The sequence below is a fragment of the Trichosurus vulpecula genome, chromosome 2 (genome assembly GCF_011100635.1).
Source record: "Trichosurus vulpecula isolate mTriVul1 chromosome 2, mTriVul1.pri, whole genome shotgun sequence".
NCBI classification, from domain to species: domain Eukaryota; kingdom Metazoa; phylum Chordata; class Mammalia; order Diprotodontia; family Phalangeridae; genus Trichosurus; species Trichosurus vulpecula.
In genome coordinates, this window is record NC_050574.1 from 400,540,387 (window position 1) to 400,556,237 (window position 15,851).

The 15,851-nt window shown below is 36.6% G+C and overlaps 1 protein-coding gene across 1 annotated transcript in view; it reads left to right on the forward strand.

Moving 5' to 3' along the window:
- The window catches only part of LOC118838583 (arylsulfatase H-like), a 41,066-nt gene that overhangs the window by 11,040 nt on the left and 14,175 nt on the right, over window positions 1-15,851 (forward strand). Inside the window, exons 3-6 of the mRNA XM_036745927.1 lie at window positions 1,429-1,550; window positions 9,486-9,611; window positions 11,059-11,482; window positions 14,489-14,625. Coding sequence (XP_036601822.1) covers window positions 1,429-1,550; window positions 9,486-9,611; window positions 11,059-11,482; window positions 14,489-14,625 — 809 coding nt within the window. The remainder of the gene's footprint in view (window positions 1-1,428; window positions 1,551-9,485; window positions 9,612-11,058; window positions 11,483-14,488; window positions 14,626-15,851) is intronic.

A 15,851-nucleotide genomic window follows, 5' to 3' on the forward strand; every position in this document is an offset into this window, starting at 1 on the left:
TCAATCATTTGTTTTTCCTTAAACAGTTCCTCTCATATCTCTATTTGGTCCTCTACCAGTCCATGTCTCACATTTGAATGGGAAAATTATTTCTTTACACTTGAGTTTCAATAGTTTTTCATGAACAAAAATTCTTTGCCCCTTGTTTTAACCAAGCTCTTTACGTATGGAAGTCAGTAACATACATACTTGACAAGTTAATTTTTCTTTACAGGAGTTCATTTTTTTTCCCCTCAAAGTACATTTTTCTTTCTTTTTCAACAATCAAACTGCATGCATGAGGAAGGACCAGTACTTTACACACTGATGATAAAATTGCTTATCTTTCTTCTTCCAATTATGTTCATGAAAATGACTCATGTACAAACTGTATATACCTGAGTGTGTTACTTAACACCTAAATACCTTAAGGTATTCATCTGCTCTTATCTATAACATTCTATATTCTCTATCACTGACAAATGGATATTCTTGTAACAGGAAGAAAAATCTAAACACAAGAACCAGAGATAGAAATGACAATGACATTAAAATAGACAGAATATTTTGTCTACTTTAAATAGCACAGTTTAGTTACAGATAAGGCTAATTTGTTCTATAGAAGATCCTTAAAACTTCAATCTAAATAGCCTATGTATCATTATTTTCAGTTCTATTTTATTGACATAGTACACATTATTCCTATTAAAATTATTGGCTATTTTGTCAAAAGAAATACACTCCCTCTAACTATGGACAGAATTTAATGTTTTGTCCAGTTGTTCGATGACAGTTACTATTCAAATAAATATTTTTCAATACTTTTCCAAATATCTATGATTTTGGTAGAGAATACTGAAATTTCCAGTGTAGGGCTCAACTGTGCTACAACTTGGTGAATGGTCTTCATGTTCATGTTCTAGCCTTCCCTGATCCCAGTGAGGATGGTCCTTGAATAATATGCATGCAGTACATCATCTGATCCATACTAGAAGTCTTCTTAGTGTGGTAGGGATTTCAAGAGATTATAATTCATTGGCAAAATATTTAAGAGCATTGGCTCACCTCCATTCCATAATTAGTTACCAGAGCAGGATCAGAGAGACAACATGGTACAATGGGAAAATTGCTGGATTTGGAATCAAAGGATATAAGTTCAAATGTTGTCTCTGCCACTAACTACCTGGTGGACCTTGGTCAAGTCACCTAATCTTTCTCAGCCTCAGTTTCCCTGATCTGTAAAATGAGAGGATTAGACTAACTGACCCTAAAGTTCCTTCTATCTCTAAGACTACAATTCTGCGATTCTTGTAACTACATGACAGCATACGAAAAGGAATTACCAGAACTGGACAAAAAGATCGCCTTCTGAGTTGGTAATCATTTAATACTGATCCATTTTGTTGGAATTAAAATCTCAATGTTTTATAATCTTTCTTTGGATTTTAGCACCCCTAATATTGACCGCCTTGCTAGAGAAGGTGTAAAACTCACTCAGCATCTAGCAGCAGCTTCAATGTGCAGTCCAAGCAGAGCTGCCTTCCTGACTGGCAGATACCCCATCAGATCAGGTTTGGAAACTTTTCAATATAGCAATATTTTCTAATAACAAAGCACTTCCTGTGTAATGATTTTGCGAGTCTACAAAATAACTGAAAAAGTTTGTTCAGGACATTAGATACATATTTCTTTATAAGTTATTTATAATAAATATCACACATCTTCCAAAAAGATTTGATAAGATAGTGATGGAAAGTAGGCCTATAATTTCATTAGTATAGTGAATTCCCAGGTGAGGAAAGTCCTTCTTCTTATGTAGGTTGGTACCTTCTCTGCAACTCATTGTCATGTAAGTTACCTAGGACTGAGAGGTTGGGTGATTTGTCTAGGGTGGCATTACTAAATGTGTCAATGGGTCAGAGCTAGGGCTTAAAGTTGGCCCCTGACTTCAAGATTGGCTCTCTATCCATTGCAGCACATCCCAATTTTTTTTTTAAAGATAAAGATACAGCAAAACTTGTTCCAAGGAGCAGAGAAATAGATGTACCAAACAACTAGAATTAGTTAATAACAGCTATGTACCTATCTACACAGACATTGAAGATAGGATGATGTGAGAGATAGTGTAAGTTTGTGTACACACTCTTGTGTGCCTTCATGACTTAGGCAGCAATTGTATACTACCTCTTTGGGAAGACATTTTGCAGCCCTGTTCAGTTGTCACATGTTGGTCCTAGATCCCCTAGAGGTATCATTGGAGCTTCCCATTGGAACTCTAGAGAAGGCAGTTTTAAATAGGCATAAGAGACTGGAAGATGTGAACAGATCTAAAAGAAAGTTAAATGTATGTCGTCTTGGATTGTTAGAAGGTAAAAAGAAGTTTAGCATAAAGATATATTATCACCTCATTTATTTGACATCATGAGGGAAGTTGGCATTCCAATTAAGAGAATAACTGAAGTCATTCTTGTAAGGGCTGACATTTAAAAATTTTAGCTATTTGAATAGAAAACTTGAGAATGGATTACACACATCTGTTTTCTTAAAGATTAGAAATAGGGACTGGGGGTGGAGAAAAGATGGTGGCTGGAAAGCAGGGACTTGCATGAGCTCCCACCCATGTCCCTCCAAACACCTATAAAAAATGGCTCTGAACAAATTCTAGAGCTGTAGAACCCATGAAATAGCAGAGGGAAGCAGGGCTCCAGCCCAGGACAGCCTGGATGGTGGCAGGGTAAGGTCTATCACAGGGATCTGGGAACAGAGTGGATAGGAGCCCAGCATGGGCTATGCAGACCAACCAGATTGGGAGCCAGGCAGAATAGGCCCTAGCACCCTAAATCACTGAGCTGTGGCAGTTACCAGAGTTCTCAAACCACAAACACCAAAGACAACAGAGAAGGTTAGTGGGAAAAACTGTGGGGGACAGAGTGAAGAGTTTGCGGTTAAGCCACCGCCCGGGGAACAGCAGAGGTTGTGCAGCTACAGAACTACAGCTGCAGTTGCTTCTCACCCCAGGCCCACATGGCTGGAGGAATTAAGAGGTGGATCTGAGCAGGAGTGCAGAGCCAGCTTAGATCTGAGTATGGTCTGGATAGGCAGTTCTTGTGGGAGGAGTAGCGCTGGTGTGGCAGAGCTTGCTGTGTAGCTCTGAAAACAACAGCACAGCCACTCAAGCTTGGGACAAAGCACTCTCTACTCTATAAGCAGTCATACCCCAGCAAAAAACTCAAGGGTCAAGTAAGTTGGCTGGGAACATGGCCAGGCAACAAAAGCAGACTCAGATTCAGACTCAGACTTTGGAATCTTTCTTTGGTGACAAAGAAGACCAAAACATACAGCCTAAAGAAGTCAACAAAGTGCAAGAGCCTACATCAAAAGCCTCCAAGAAAAACATGAACTGGTCTCAGGACATGGAAGAGCTCAAAAAGGATTTGGAAAAGCAAGTTAGAGAAGTAGAGGAAAAATTGGGAAGAGAATTGAGAGTGACACAAGAAAACCATGAAAAATAAGTCAATGACTTGCTAAAGGAGACCCAAAAAGTACTGAAGAAAATAACACCTTAAAAAATAGACTAACTCAAATGGCAAAAGAACTCCAAAAAGCCAATGAGGAGAAGAATGCCTCGAAATGCAGAATTAGCCAAATGAAAAACAAGGTCCAAAAACTTAGATTGGAGCAAGTGGAGGCTAGTGACTTTATGAGAAATCAAGATATTATAAAACAGAACCAAAGGAATGAAAAAATGGAAGACAATGTGAAATATCTCATTGGAAAAACCACTGACCTGGAAAATAGATCCAGGAGAGAGAATTTAAAAATTATTGGACCACCTGAAAGCCATGATCAAAAAAAAAGCCTAGGTATCATCTTTCAAGAAATTGTCAAGGAGAACTGCCCTGATATTCTAGAGCCAGAGGGTAAAATAGAAATTGAAAGAATCCACCAATCACCTCCTGAAAAAGATCCCCAAAAGAAAACTCCTAGGAATATTGTCACCAAATTCCAGAGCTCCCAGATCAAGGAGAAAATACTGCAAGCAGCCAGAAAGAAACAAATTGAGTATTGTGGAAGCACAATCAGGGTAATACAAGATCTAGCAGTTTCTACATTAATGGATCGAAGGGCTTGGAATATGATATTCCAGAGGTCAATGGAGCTAGGACTAAAACAAAGAATCACCTACCCAGCAAAACTGAGTATCATCCTCCAACACAAAATATGGATTTTCCATAAAATAGAGAACTTTCAAGCTTTCTCAGTGAAAAGACCAGAGTTGAATAGAAAAGTTGACTTTCAAACACAAGAATCAAGAGAAGCGTGAAAAGGTAAACAAGAAAGAGAAATCATAAGGGACTTACTAAAGTTGAACTGTTTTGTTTACATTCCTACATGGAAAGATGATGTGTATAATTCATGAGACCTCAGTATTAGGGTAGCTGAAGGGAATATATAATATATATATATATATATATATATATATATATATATATATATATATATATATATGTAGACAGGGGGCATAGGGTGAGTTGAATATCAAGGGATGATATCTAAAAAAATAAAATCAAATGAAGGGATGAGAGAGGAATATATTGAGAGAGGGAGAAAGGGAGAGATAGAACAGGGTAAATTATCTCACATAAAAGTGGCAAGGAAAAGCAGTTCTGTAGGAAGGGAAGAGGGGGCAGGTGAGGGGGAATGAGTGAATCTTTCTCTCATCAGATTTGACCAGAGGAAGGAATGACATACACACTCAATTGGGTATCTTACCTCACAGGAAAGAAGGAGGAAGGAGATAAAAAGGGGGGATGATAGAAGGGAGGGCAGATGGGGGAGGAGGTAATCAAAAACAAACACTTTTGAAAAGGGATAGGGTCAAGGGAGAAAATTGAATAAAGGGGGACAGGATAGGAAGGAGCAAAATATAATTAGTCTTTCACAACATGAGTATTGTGGAAGAGTTTTACATAATGATTTGCATGTGGCCTATGTTGAATTGCTTGCCTTCTTAGGGAGGGTGGCTGAGGAGGGAAGAGGGGAGAGAATTTGAAACTCAAAGTTTTAAAAACAGATGTTCAAAAAAAAGTTTTTGCATGCAACGGGGAAATAAGATATACAGGCAATGGGGCATAGAAATCTATCTTGCCCTACAAGAAAGTAAGGGAAAAGGAGATGGGGGGAGTGGGGTGACAGAAGGGAGGACTGACTGGGGAATGGGGCAACCAGAATATATGCCATCTTGGAGTGGGGGGGAGTGTAGAAATGGGGAGAAAATTTGTAATTCAAACTGTTGTGAAAATCAATGCTAAAAACTAAAAATATTAAATAATAAAAAAGAAACAGGGACTGGACCTAGTATTTCAGAGTTATAGAGAGTTCCCAAATGAAGAAACTCTCCTATCAAAACAATTGGCACCGTCAATTGAAACTTAGTCTTAGAGAGTTGCTCAGAGATCAAGTAACTTGTCTTAAGGTCACATGGCCAGTATGTCAGGGAGAAAATTTGAATCCAGGACTTCTTAGCTTCAAGGCTACCTTATCATCCACTATGCCAGAGAATACTATAGAAACTTTGACTTTTTCTTGATGACTTAGGATCCTCATAATTTATACCAATTTTATACTGTACTGTATTATGATCACATTTCTCAGTGATAGATAAGGCTGAGTGCCTCGATATTGTGGCCACTGGTTTAAGCCTGCTATGATTGTTGTTATTGTTTAGTTGTGTCCAACTCTTTGTAGTCTCATGGACCAATTGTACATGGTGTTTTCTTGGCAAAGGTACTGGAGGGGTTTTTATGCAGGCAGAGGTTAAGTGACTTGCCTAGGGTTACACAGCTGCTAAGTGTCTGAGGTCACATTTGAACTCTGGTCTTTCTGACTCCAGGCCCAGTGCTTCATCCACTGTGCCATCTAGTTGCCCCATGATTGTTGCTACTAGTTTTTTTTCTTAGTTCTTGTGTCTACGTTTTGATGGTTTTTTTTTGTCTCATTTCTTGTTAGCTATCACTTTCTATAGCTGTCTGTGGACTTGCAGCAGCAACCTCAGTTTTGTTATCTTTTGATCTATCCTGACCTGGATATACATATAATCCGACCTGTTTAAATTGTGTCTGAGAGTAAATAAGTTCTGGATAAGCAAAGTATATGAATTCTGGCCTGTTTTTACAGCTCAGATACTTTCCTCCCCTCTCCACTAACTTTTGGGATTTTGCCAATTTTCTACACTATTGAAATTGATAGATCTGTGAAATCTGTTTACAAAGAGAGTATCACAAGTAGAAATCTCTCTGAATATCTCCTCCAAAGTTTCATTAGGCAAATATGGAGATGACACATAGGAAACTATATCACTTTTAGTGATCATTCTATAAACATTACCTTGAAAGATTCAATCTGAAATACAGTCAAGTCAACCCCTGGATTTTTGTTTGTCCTTTTTCAGGGTTTATCTTACTCCTACACCCAACGCCCTGTAGGGAAGCATAAATCAACAGAAGATATTGAGAGTTGGCAAAATTGGTCTTGAGAGCTGTATAGGGAGGAAGTTCATGCTCCCCCACCATATATGAGTTCCAGGTACCTCACTTTATTTTTGGTTCTAGTTTTAGGTATATGAAAACTAATGATAAACAATATAGAATTAATTGGAAAAGAGACTGGTACAATGTTCTAATTCCTGTTACTCCCAGGTTTACCTCTTTCTTCCTTTCCCACCAATAAGAGCTTGAACTTTCTCAAGTTTTGCAGACGTAATCTGTACCTCAAAGTCTGTTTACATAGGATTCTTCTCATTAGAGGAGATTGATTATAAAATTCCTATATGAGGGATTGAGTTGGTAAGAGTTTGAGAGAAGAGAGATCTTGATCTTCTAGCTTCCAGCTTTGAAAGAGAAGACTCTCTTTATGTTCCTGAAGTGAGAGAAAGATTCTGAGAAGAAGACAACATGTAAAGGAACTGGCACCCCAGTCATGGACCTATCTTTGGCTTTACTGCACTAGTGACTTTGGAAACTTCTCCCTATTCTCATGTATATACTTTCTTTAATTTCCATTTACTTCTGGTTTGGATAAATCTATTTATTTGCTATTTTTTAATGTGTATTCATTGAAGAACTGGTATTTTGTTGGAAGAGAGTCAAGCTTTTGATATGTAGTTTAGTACATTCCTTCCTTCTTAAGTCATAGCTATCAGATGTTCAGCTTAAACCTAAAAATTAATTCCCCTAGCTTAAGAATATTTTTAGGGGAAGATAGATATAGTTCCAGCTCAGTATCTTTCCTCTCTCTGTTGATAGAAGAGTGGCCAGTCTCTGATGTTAATCTCCTCTTCTGAATAAAATCAAAGGCTCCCTTAGAGAAGGGGAGAGAATAAGACTTCAAAGATAGCATTCATGGTTCCCTGTCAGATACATCTAGATAGGTCCATGTTCACATGCATAATTTACATGGACAAAGCACAGCACCACATACTCTTCTACAGGGAGCAGCCCTCTATATAATTAAATGCTAAGGTAGCCAGTCACTAGTTTATAAATGGACGATGTTCCAAAAGTGCAATTGCAAATCAGTAGTTTGGAATATAACACATTTTCCCATAGAAATGAACGTAAATGGTATTTATACTCAGACTAGCAAAAAAAGGTCTATTTAATTCATCTTGTCGCTATACCATATGGTACTAAAGAGACCCTAGTCATCATTTATAGCATTGCCTACGTGGTTCTTACTTGAGATTCAAGGAATATTTCTCCTGCTATCCCATTAGACTGTAAGCATCTTGATATCAGGAACTATCTTTTGCCTTCATTTGTGTCCCGAGTGCTTAGCACAGTGCCTAGCACAGAGTAGGCACTTAAATGTTTGTTGATTGACTGACTTTCCCTGCTTCAAGGGTCAACTTTTATTGTGACAAGGCATTTCATAATTTATTTTTATTGTTAAGTGAGAATCTGAAGAAATAAGACATTTCTTGGTATTCAATTTTATGGAAGTCTATCCTATTGTGTTGCTTGTCTTGGGATCTGATTAAAGCACAATAGGGCATGAGAGAAAGAACATTGGACTTGGAGTGAGATATGGATTTGGACTGAAGGTTGATACACACTGCGTTGAAGACCTTGAACAACTCTTATAATTTCTTTGAGTCTTAGGTTTCTGATTTGTAAAATGAAAAGTTGGGACTAGATGATATCTAAATTTCCTTCTAGGTCATATCCTATGATATTGTCCTTCCAGGACATAGATATATTCTATTTTTTTTCCACTTGTTACTAGGAAAATATGTAATGGCTGAATCACTGGGTTAAATAATGTTATCTTCTTTAGTGCTGTAACAAGGAATTTATTTTCATATCACATAGGGTTTTTTTTTAGTATTTCATCTGCTTATCAACTATTGTTTGGGAGTATGTTGCTTACTATGGGAGGCATCAGGACATAGTGGATAGAGAGTTTGTCTGAGAGTCAGGTTCAAGTTCCATTTGACTGTGGGCTGACTGTGGACAAAACTCTTAACCTCTTGTAGGCACCTAAATCTCTTAAGACTTCGAGCTGAAGAAAGAGCATTGATCTGCATTAGTAGGGAGAGTTCCTTATGCTAATGAAATCATAGATACAGCCACCCTGTTGCTTATTTTACAAATATGATGGTGGTGGCCAAGAGAGGGCTTTCACGCCTTTCATGTCTATATGCCCAGGCTACTAAAGCATGTTCCATATTTCTCTGAAGTCACAAAAAGATAAGATCTGGATTCATTGAGATATAATACATAGTCAGCCTTAATAGGCATAGAACTGAGAGTTGATTGAGCCTTTTCTCTCCTCTTATGGCCCAATATATGTTATCAACCAGAAAAGCACCAAGAAATTCTTTGTGCAAGCTATAAATATCTGATATTGACAAATGTAGTTTCTTCTGCATCATACAATGGGAATAAAGTGATGCTGCAGATATAGCTTAACAAAAATAAAATCCAACCATTTAGAACTTATTTCCACATTATGGAAGGCATTGCAGAGACAATATGTGTAGTGGCCAGAGTTCTGGAATTAAGAAGATATGCTTTCCAATCTTGGCTCTGACACTTTTCAACTATGTGACTCTGAGCAACTCATCTAACCACTAAGTGCTTCAGGCAATTATCTGGAGCTTATTTCCCAAGATGTAGATAGATTTATGTTAACGAAGGAGAATTCCCCACACTGAGACAGGTCCTCTCATGTTCAGATCCACACCATATCAGTTACAAGTATTTTTGTCCATACAGTTAGCTCAGTTAGTTACAGGTATATGACAAAAATCCCTCACTTTAAAGAAGGAAAAATATGTGACATTTTGTAAAAAAGAAAAAAAAGTAATTAGGGTGAATCCCTGTCGGTTGGTCTTTAGGGTATGGTAAAAGGTCTGTTTTAACTTAAAACTTTTCTGATTTGCATGGGGAATCTGGGCCAGTCAAGAAATGCAATATGATATATCCTTCCCTTACCATGTATTTCAGGTATGAGTTCTTCCTTCAATATGAATCGTGCCATCCTTTGGCTTGGTGGTTCAGGAGGTCTTCCAACAAACGAAACCACATTTGCCAAGCTGCTTCAGCAACGTGGTTATAAGACTGGATTGATAGGTACAGTTTGGGGTTGCCAGTTTTGAATGAACATAAGATATACTTTCCACTGTAATTCAACATTCATATAGCATGGAGATATGGAAACTTCAGTTGAAATAGTGCAGTGTTAAGTAATGATAAGGTCGGATCTGAATTAATGAAATTCAGCATAGTGGTAAGTTTAAAGATATTATCAATCTTCCATATAGTAAAACCTGAAAGGTATATTTGACAATCCTTCTTGTAACTTATAAATTCAATCCATGCCAAAACATGATTGTGGAAGGGGGAGGATAGAAGCAACATATGTAAATAGATAACAAAAAAGTAATCACATAGGCATAACAAGGGTGTGTTGACAAATGTTTGATAATCAGCTTTCTGAGAAAAATGTAAGTACAGCATATATTGAAGTTTAATATGCATTTTGATGTTTTATCCACCACTTTCTTAAGTCTAGATCATCAACAAAACAATAATTAAAGCTTTGACTTGTACCATTTGTTAATTTTTAAGGTGTGACTACTCACACTAAAAATTTAACAATTTCTGTTGGTGGTATGAGCTAGATATAGATGAAATTTGTACTTTAAAAAATTATTTGAGAGAGGAAAATTATTTGGAGATTCACCACAAGAATTCTACTTCTATAAACCAATTCAGTTTCTTTTCTTTTTGACCTTTAAAGGTTCAGAAGATGACTAGGAAGCAAAGGACTGTTATGTCCTACTGGTGATGAAGTCGAGGCCACTGGCAGTATCCCCAAAGTGTCCTTCTTGGCATTTGAGTGGTTAACACTTCATGACATATACAGGCATAGACAGAGAGCTAGCCTTGTAGTCAGAGGAACCTGGTTTTACATCTGATATCTAGAAATGTGAGTTATTTGGGCAAATTACGTGATCTCTCAATGGCCCAGGAACCTCTCTAAGAAGATAAATCATAAAGTTATTACTAGTCCGCATCAGTAGAGGGATCTCAACATTTGTAATTCACTACAACAATGAAATTAAAAATCTAGACTTCATTCTATTAACCATGCCCCCATCCTCAAGTATTTGATGATATAGAAAAGAAGAAATGGCATTGAAGGTGATGAATAGTTTGAGCCTTGATTATGACACTTTCTAGCTATGTGACTATGAGTACGTCACTTCTAGTATGATAGAAAAACAGTGTTTGAGTCAGGAGATCTGATCTTGTGTTCCATCTTTGACCCTTATTGGCTTTGTGATTTTACTTAGCATCTCTGAACTTCAATTGCCTCAGTTTCACTTTACAAATTAGGAACCACTAGAAATCCTTTCACTTAAACTCACATGACAGTTTTTATGAGTAAAATGCTTCAGAAAGTGTAAACTGTGATTTTTTTCTGTGAATTTCTTTTCCAAACTATAATTTATATTTGACCAAAGAAACACAATAATTTTCTTTTATAACTGTTTATTCTTATTTTTTTCCCCAGGAAAATGGCATCAAGGTTTAAGCTGTGCCTCTAGAAATGACCACTGTTATCATCCACTAAACCATGGATTTGATTACTTTTTTGGGATGCCTTTTAGTCTCCTAAATGAATGCCAGCCAACAAAAACACCAGAGATACACAGAGCTCTCCGAATCAAGCTCTGGATTTCCAGTGTGGCTCTTGGCCTCGTGCCTCTCTTACTTCTAATTCCCAGATTTGCTGGATGGTTCAAAGTCCCATGGACTGTTGTTATCATTACTGCTCTTGTGGCCTCCTTGTTTTTCATCACCTGGTATTCTAGTTACGGATTCATTCGTCGTTGGAATTGCATCCTTATGAGAAATCATGAGATCATTCAACAGCCCATGAAAGAAGAAAAAGTGACTTCTCTGATTTTGAAAGAGGCTCTTTCATTTATTGAAAAGTAATTAACATTTTCAATTTTCTTATCATTCATAATTTAAAAATAGATATCTGTTTCAGAGCATACCAGCCTCCTTGGTTAGAAAAAAATTTTCTGATATATTTGTGTCACATTTGACATTCCTTTGAGGCCATACAAAAACAAAAGAAAATAATATTTTACTAGAAGGCAGCATAGTACACTGGAAAAGGCCCTGCCTGTGAAGTTAAAGGACTTGGGTTCAAATCTGGCTTTAGACAAGTGATTTAACATCTCTAGTTATGAGGGATGTGGACATGATGTCACCTAAGGAGCGTTCTAAATCTGTGATCTGAGGAAACATATATTGGTCATGTCTGAAATGTGTGTTTCATGCTATGTCCACTGTCAATCCTCATTTCCTCTGAAGTAATCATTGCTGACTGCATCAAAGTCATCAAGTCTTTCAAGCTGGTTTTCTTTTTATTATTGTGCTCATCACGTAAATTTTTCTCTTGCTCATATTTATGTTGCTCTAAATCAATTCATGTGTCTTCCTAAGTTTTTCTGATTTCTTCATATTCACAATTTCTTATAGCACAATGACATGTGTAATAGTTAACATTAATGATATTATTGCACCACAATTTTTTTGAGCCATTTTTCTATTAGAAGAACCAGCCACCAGCTTTTTATTATTGGGAAAAGTGCTGATATATGTGTATGTGTATGTGTGTGAATTTTTCCTGGGTCTTTGACCCTTTTTTTTTTTTTTTTCACTGTGGTCCTTTTTTTTTTTTTTAAATGCAATTTATTTATTTAACATATTTGGTTTTCAGCATTGATTTTCACAACAGTTTGAATTACAAATTTTCTCCCCATTTCTGCCCTCCCCCCCCACTCCAAGATGGCTTATATTCTGGTTGCCCTGTTCCCCAGTCAGCCCTCCCCTCTATCACCCCCCTCCCCTCTCATCCCCTTTTCCCTTCCTTTCTTGTAGGGCAAGATAAATTTCTACGCCCCATTGCCTGTGTATCTTATTTTTTAGTTGCATACAAAAACTTTTTTTGTTTTTGAACATCTGATTTTAAAACTTTGAGTTCCAAATTCCCTTCCCTCTTCCCTTCCCATCCACCCTCCCTAGGAAGTTGAGCAATTCAACCTAGGCCACACATGTATTATTATGTATAACCCTTCCACAATACTCATGTTGTGAAAGGCTAACTACATTTTGCTCCTTCCCAACCCATCCCGCTTTATTGAATTTTCTCCCTTGACCCTGTCCCCTTTCCAAAGTGTTTGTTTTGATTACCTCCACCCCCATCTGCCCTCCACTCCATCATCCCCCCGCCTTTTATTTTTTTTTTTTTATCTTCCTCCCTCTTCTTTCCTGTGGGGTAAGATACCCAACTGAGTATGTATGGTATTCCCCCTCAGGCCAAATCTGATGACAGCAAGGTTCACTCATTCCCCCCTCACCTGCCCTCTCCCTTCCTCCCATAGAACTGCTTCCTCTTGCCATCTTTATGCGAGATAATCCACCCCATTCTATCTCTCCCTATCTCCCTCTCTCAGTATGTTACTTTCTCATCCCTTAATTTCATTTTATTTCTTTTAGCTATCTTCCCTTCAACCTCAACTCACCCTGTGTCTGCTCTCTCTCTTTTACATATATATATATATGCACATACATACACATACATACATATACACATAGATACATACATACATACACATTCACTTATATATATACATAAACATATATATATATACATATATATATATATATGCATATTCCCTTCAACTACCCTAATACTGAGGTCTCATGAATCATACTCATCATCTTTCCATGTAGGAATGTAAACAAAACAGTTCAACTTTAGTAAGTCCCTTGCAATTTCCGTTTCTTGATTACCTTTTCATGCTTCTCTTGATTCTTGTGTTTGAAAGTCAAATTTTCTATTCAGTTCTGGTCTTTTCACTGAGAAAGCTTGAAAGTCCTCTATTTTATTGAAAGTCCATATTTTGCCTGGTCTTTGACCCTTTTGGAATATATAAATGTCAAATTGCATTGATGAGTCAAAGAATGATGAGTTTTAAAATATAATTTTCAAATTTTCTTCCAGATTTGGATAGTCTTCAGGTGTTCTCTCTCAAGTCTTCAGGGCTTTTTCTGCTGTAGTATCTGAAGAGCTGTCATTTAGAAAAATGGTTAGATTTATTCTCTTTTTCCCAGATATCGTGATTAGGATTGATGGGTGAAAATCACAAAGAAACATATTTTGGCTCAATATAAGATGGGATGTCCTAAAACTTGGGTTATGTTCAAACTTATAAGCTCTAATTAAATATTTCTCTATCACTGAAGGTATTTAAGGGGCATTTGGATTTTTTAATGAATACTATAGTGGTGATTAATGTTTATATAAGAGTTTGAATCACCTTAAGGTTCCTTTCTACCTCTAGGATCCCATGAGCTAGGCTAGAGTGTCATGCTGAGTTTTCCAAGGGAAAATAAGCTAATATAATAATAATAATAGCTGGCACTTGTATAGTGCTTTTAACGCCTAATCTCATTTTCGTCTTCCAACAACAATGCTCTGAGGTAGGAACAGTAATTCTTTTTATCCTCACTTTTCAGATGAAGAAAATAAGAATGAGTTAAATTATTTGTTCTTAGTCACACAACTACTAAGTGTTAAGGGCAGATCTTATTGACTCCGAAATGAATGGTTTGTTGAAATACCATGACATTTCTCAAGTAAATGTTTGTTCAATTCTAGCACCATGTTTTAAGGACATTGACAAACCAGTGAAGAATAAATGGTAGAGTCAGGACTTTTTCTAGTATCAACCTTTTTTTTTTTTACATTTCTCTTTAAGACAAATGTCCTTGCTATATTTATTTAAAAATGTATCCACTCTTTCAGTCAGCCTTCAGTAAAACTTTCAAAGAATACGCTATGATTTCCCATTTCACTGCAGCTTCTTTAAATGTCAAATATGCTTTTCTAGAGAGTGAGGTGAATTTAATTTTTTTTTCTTTAGGTACAAGCATGGGCCCTTTCTTCTCTTTGTGTCCTTTCTTCATGTGCACATTCCACTTATAACTAAAGAGAAGTTTGTTGGGCGTAGTAAATATGGACTATATGGGGATAATGTAGAAGAAATGGATTGGATGGTAGGTAAGTATCACTTTAGGAAATAGTAAACTCATTCTATATGTTAGATGACTCATGATCTCATTGAAGTGGATACTCCCTCCAGGCAGACAGATTATATCCTATTCATGTCATTCATACTCTCTGACTTTTCCCAGGTCACACAAGGTTTCCCATGTGAAAGAGATATGAAAGGACTCTTCTAAGAAGACACAATAAGCACCAGAGATAGAAATTTTAGTGTCTTTTCAGACATCTTTCATTGGTAATATCTAGTCATTGGATCATGGCATTTAAAGTTGCTAGGCATCCTTGAGATCATCTTCATCTTTTCCAATGCTCTCAATTAACAGATGAGGAAACTGTGGCTCAAAGAAGGGATATGACTTTTTCTATCCCTCTATTATTCTGTTTTTTCCTCATTACTAGTCTCACTTTATGTTATAAAGTTTGTATTTATTCTTATTTCTTTCATCTGAAATTAGTGAATCAGACAAGGTATGGGAGTAGTGGTATCAGGTTTGTGACTTCATTGTTCTTATGCTTAACTAAAAAAACTTTTACTCATATATTTTTGTTGGTTTTTCTTCCAAATAGAAGTTTTCCACTAGTTAATTGTAGTCAAATTAAAGAACACAGGTAAAACGCTTAGAAAGAAAAAAAAATCTAAGTATAAATAATATAAATAAATAAATAAGTATAAAATAATAAATAAGTATAAAAAGTATAAATACCCTTTTTCTATTATTAACAAAAACAATTCCTTTCAGTCTCTAATTAGAGAGTGATAACATTACAAAGGTAACTAGCAAACTTTTCTCAGTTTAGAATCTGAAGTCAGACTTCCCAAGTCTTCTCTGGTTCTACATGGTATCAGCTCCCATAGAGAATTTTTTTTTTCTGTAGTCAGCAGCTTTACCTCCCTTAGCAAGGGCTTACTTGCTATCCAGTCTCTCCAGGATAATCAGCAAAAAGTCTCTATTTTCTTTTTCCAACTTTCTGCTTCCTTATATATGCCAGAAGAAGAAGTGAAGGGAACAGGTTAAACATGTTGGCACTAGCCTATGTAATACCCTGTGATCTCTGTTCTCAGTTGGTTTGCTATCTACCTTATTAACTTGTTATGTTTTCTCCTTCCTGATTAATACTCTACCTTGGTAGGTATGTAGGTAATGTGGTAGAGTGGAAGTTTGCTGGGTTTGGACTCAGAAGACTACAGTTTCAATCCTCCTATTTAATACCTATGTGAT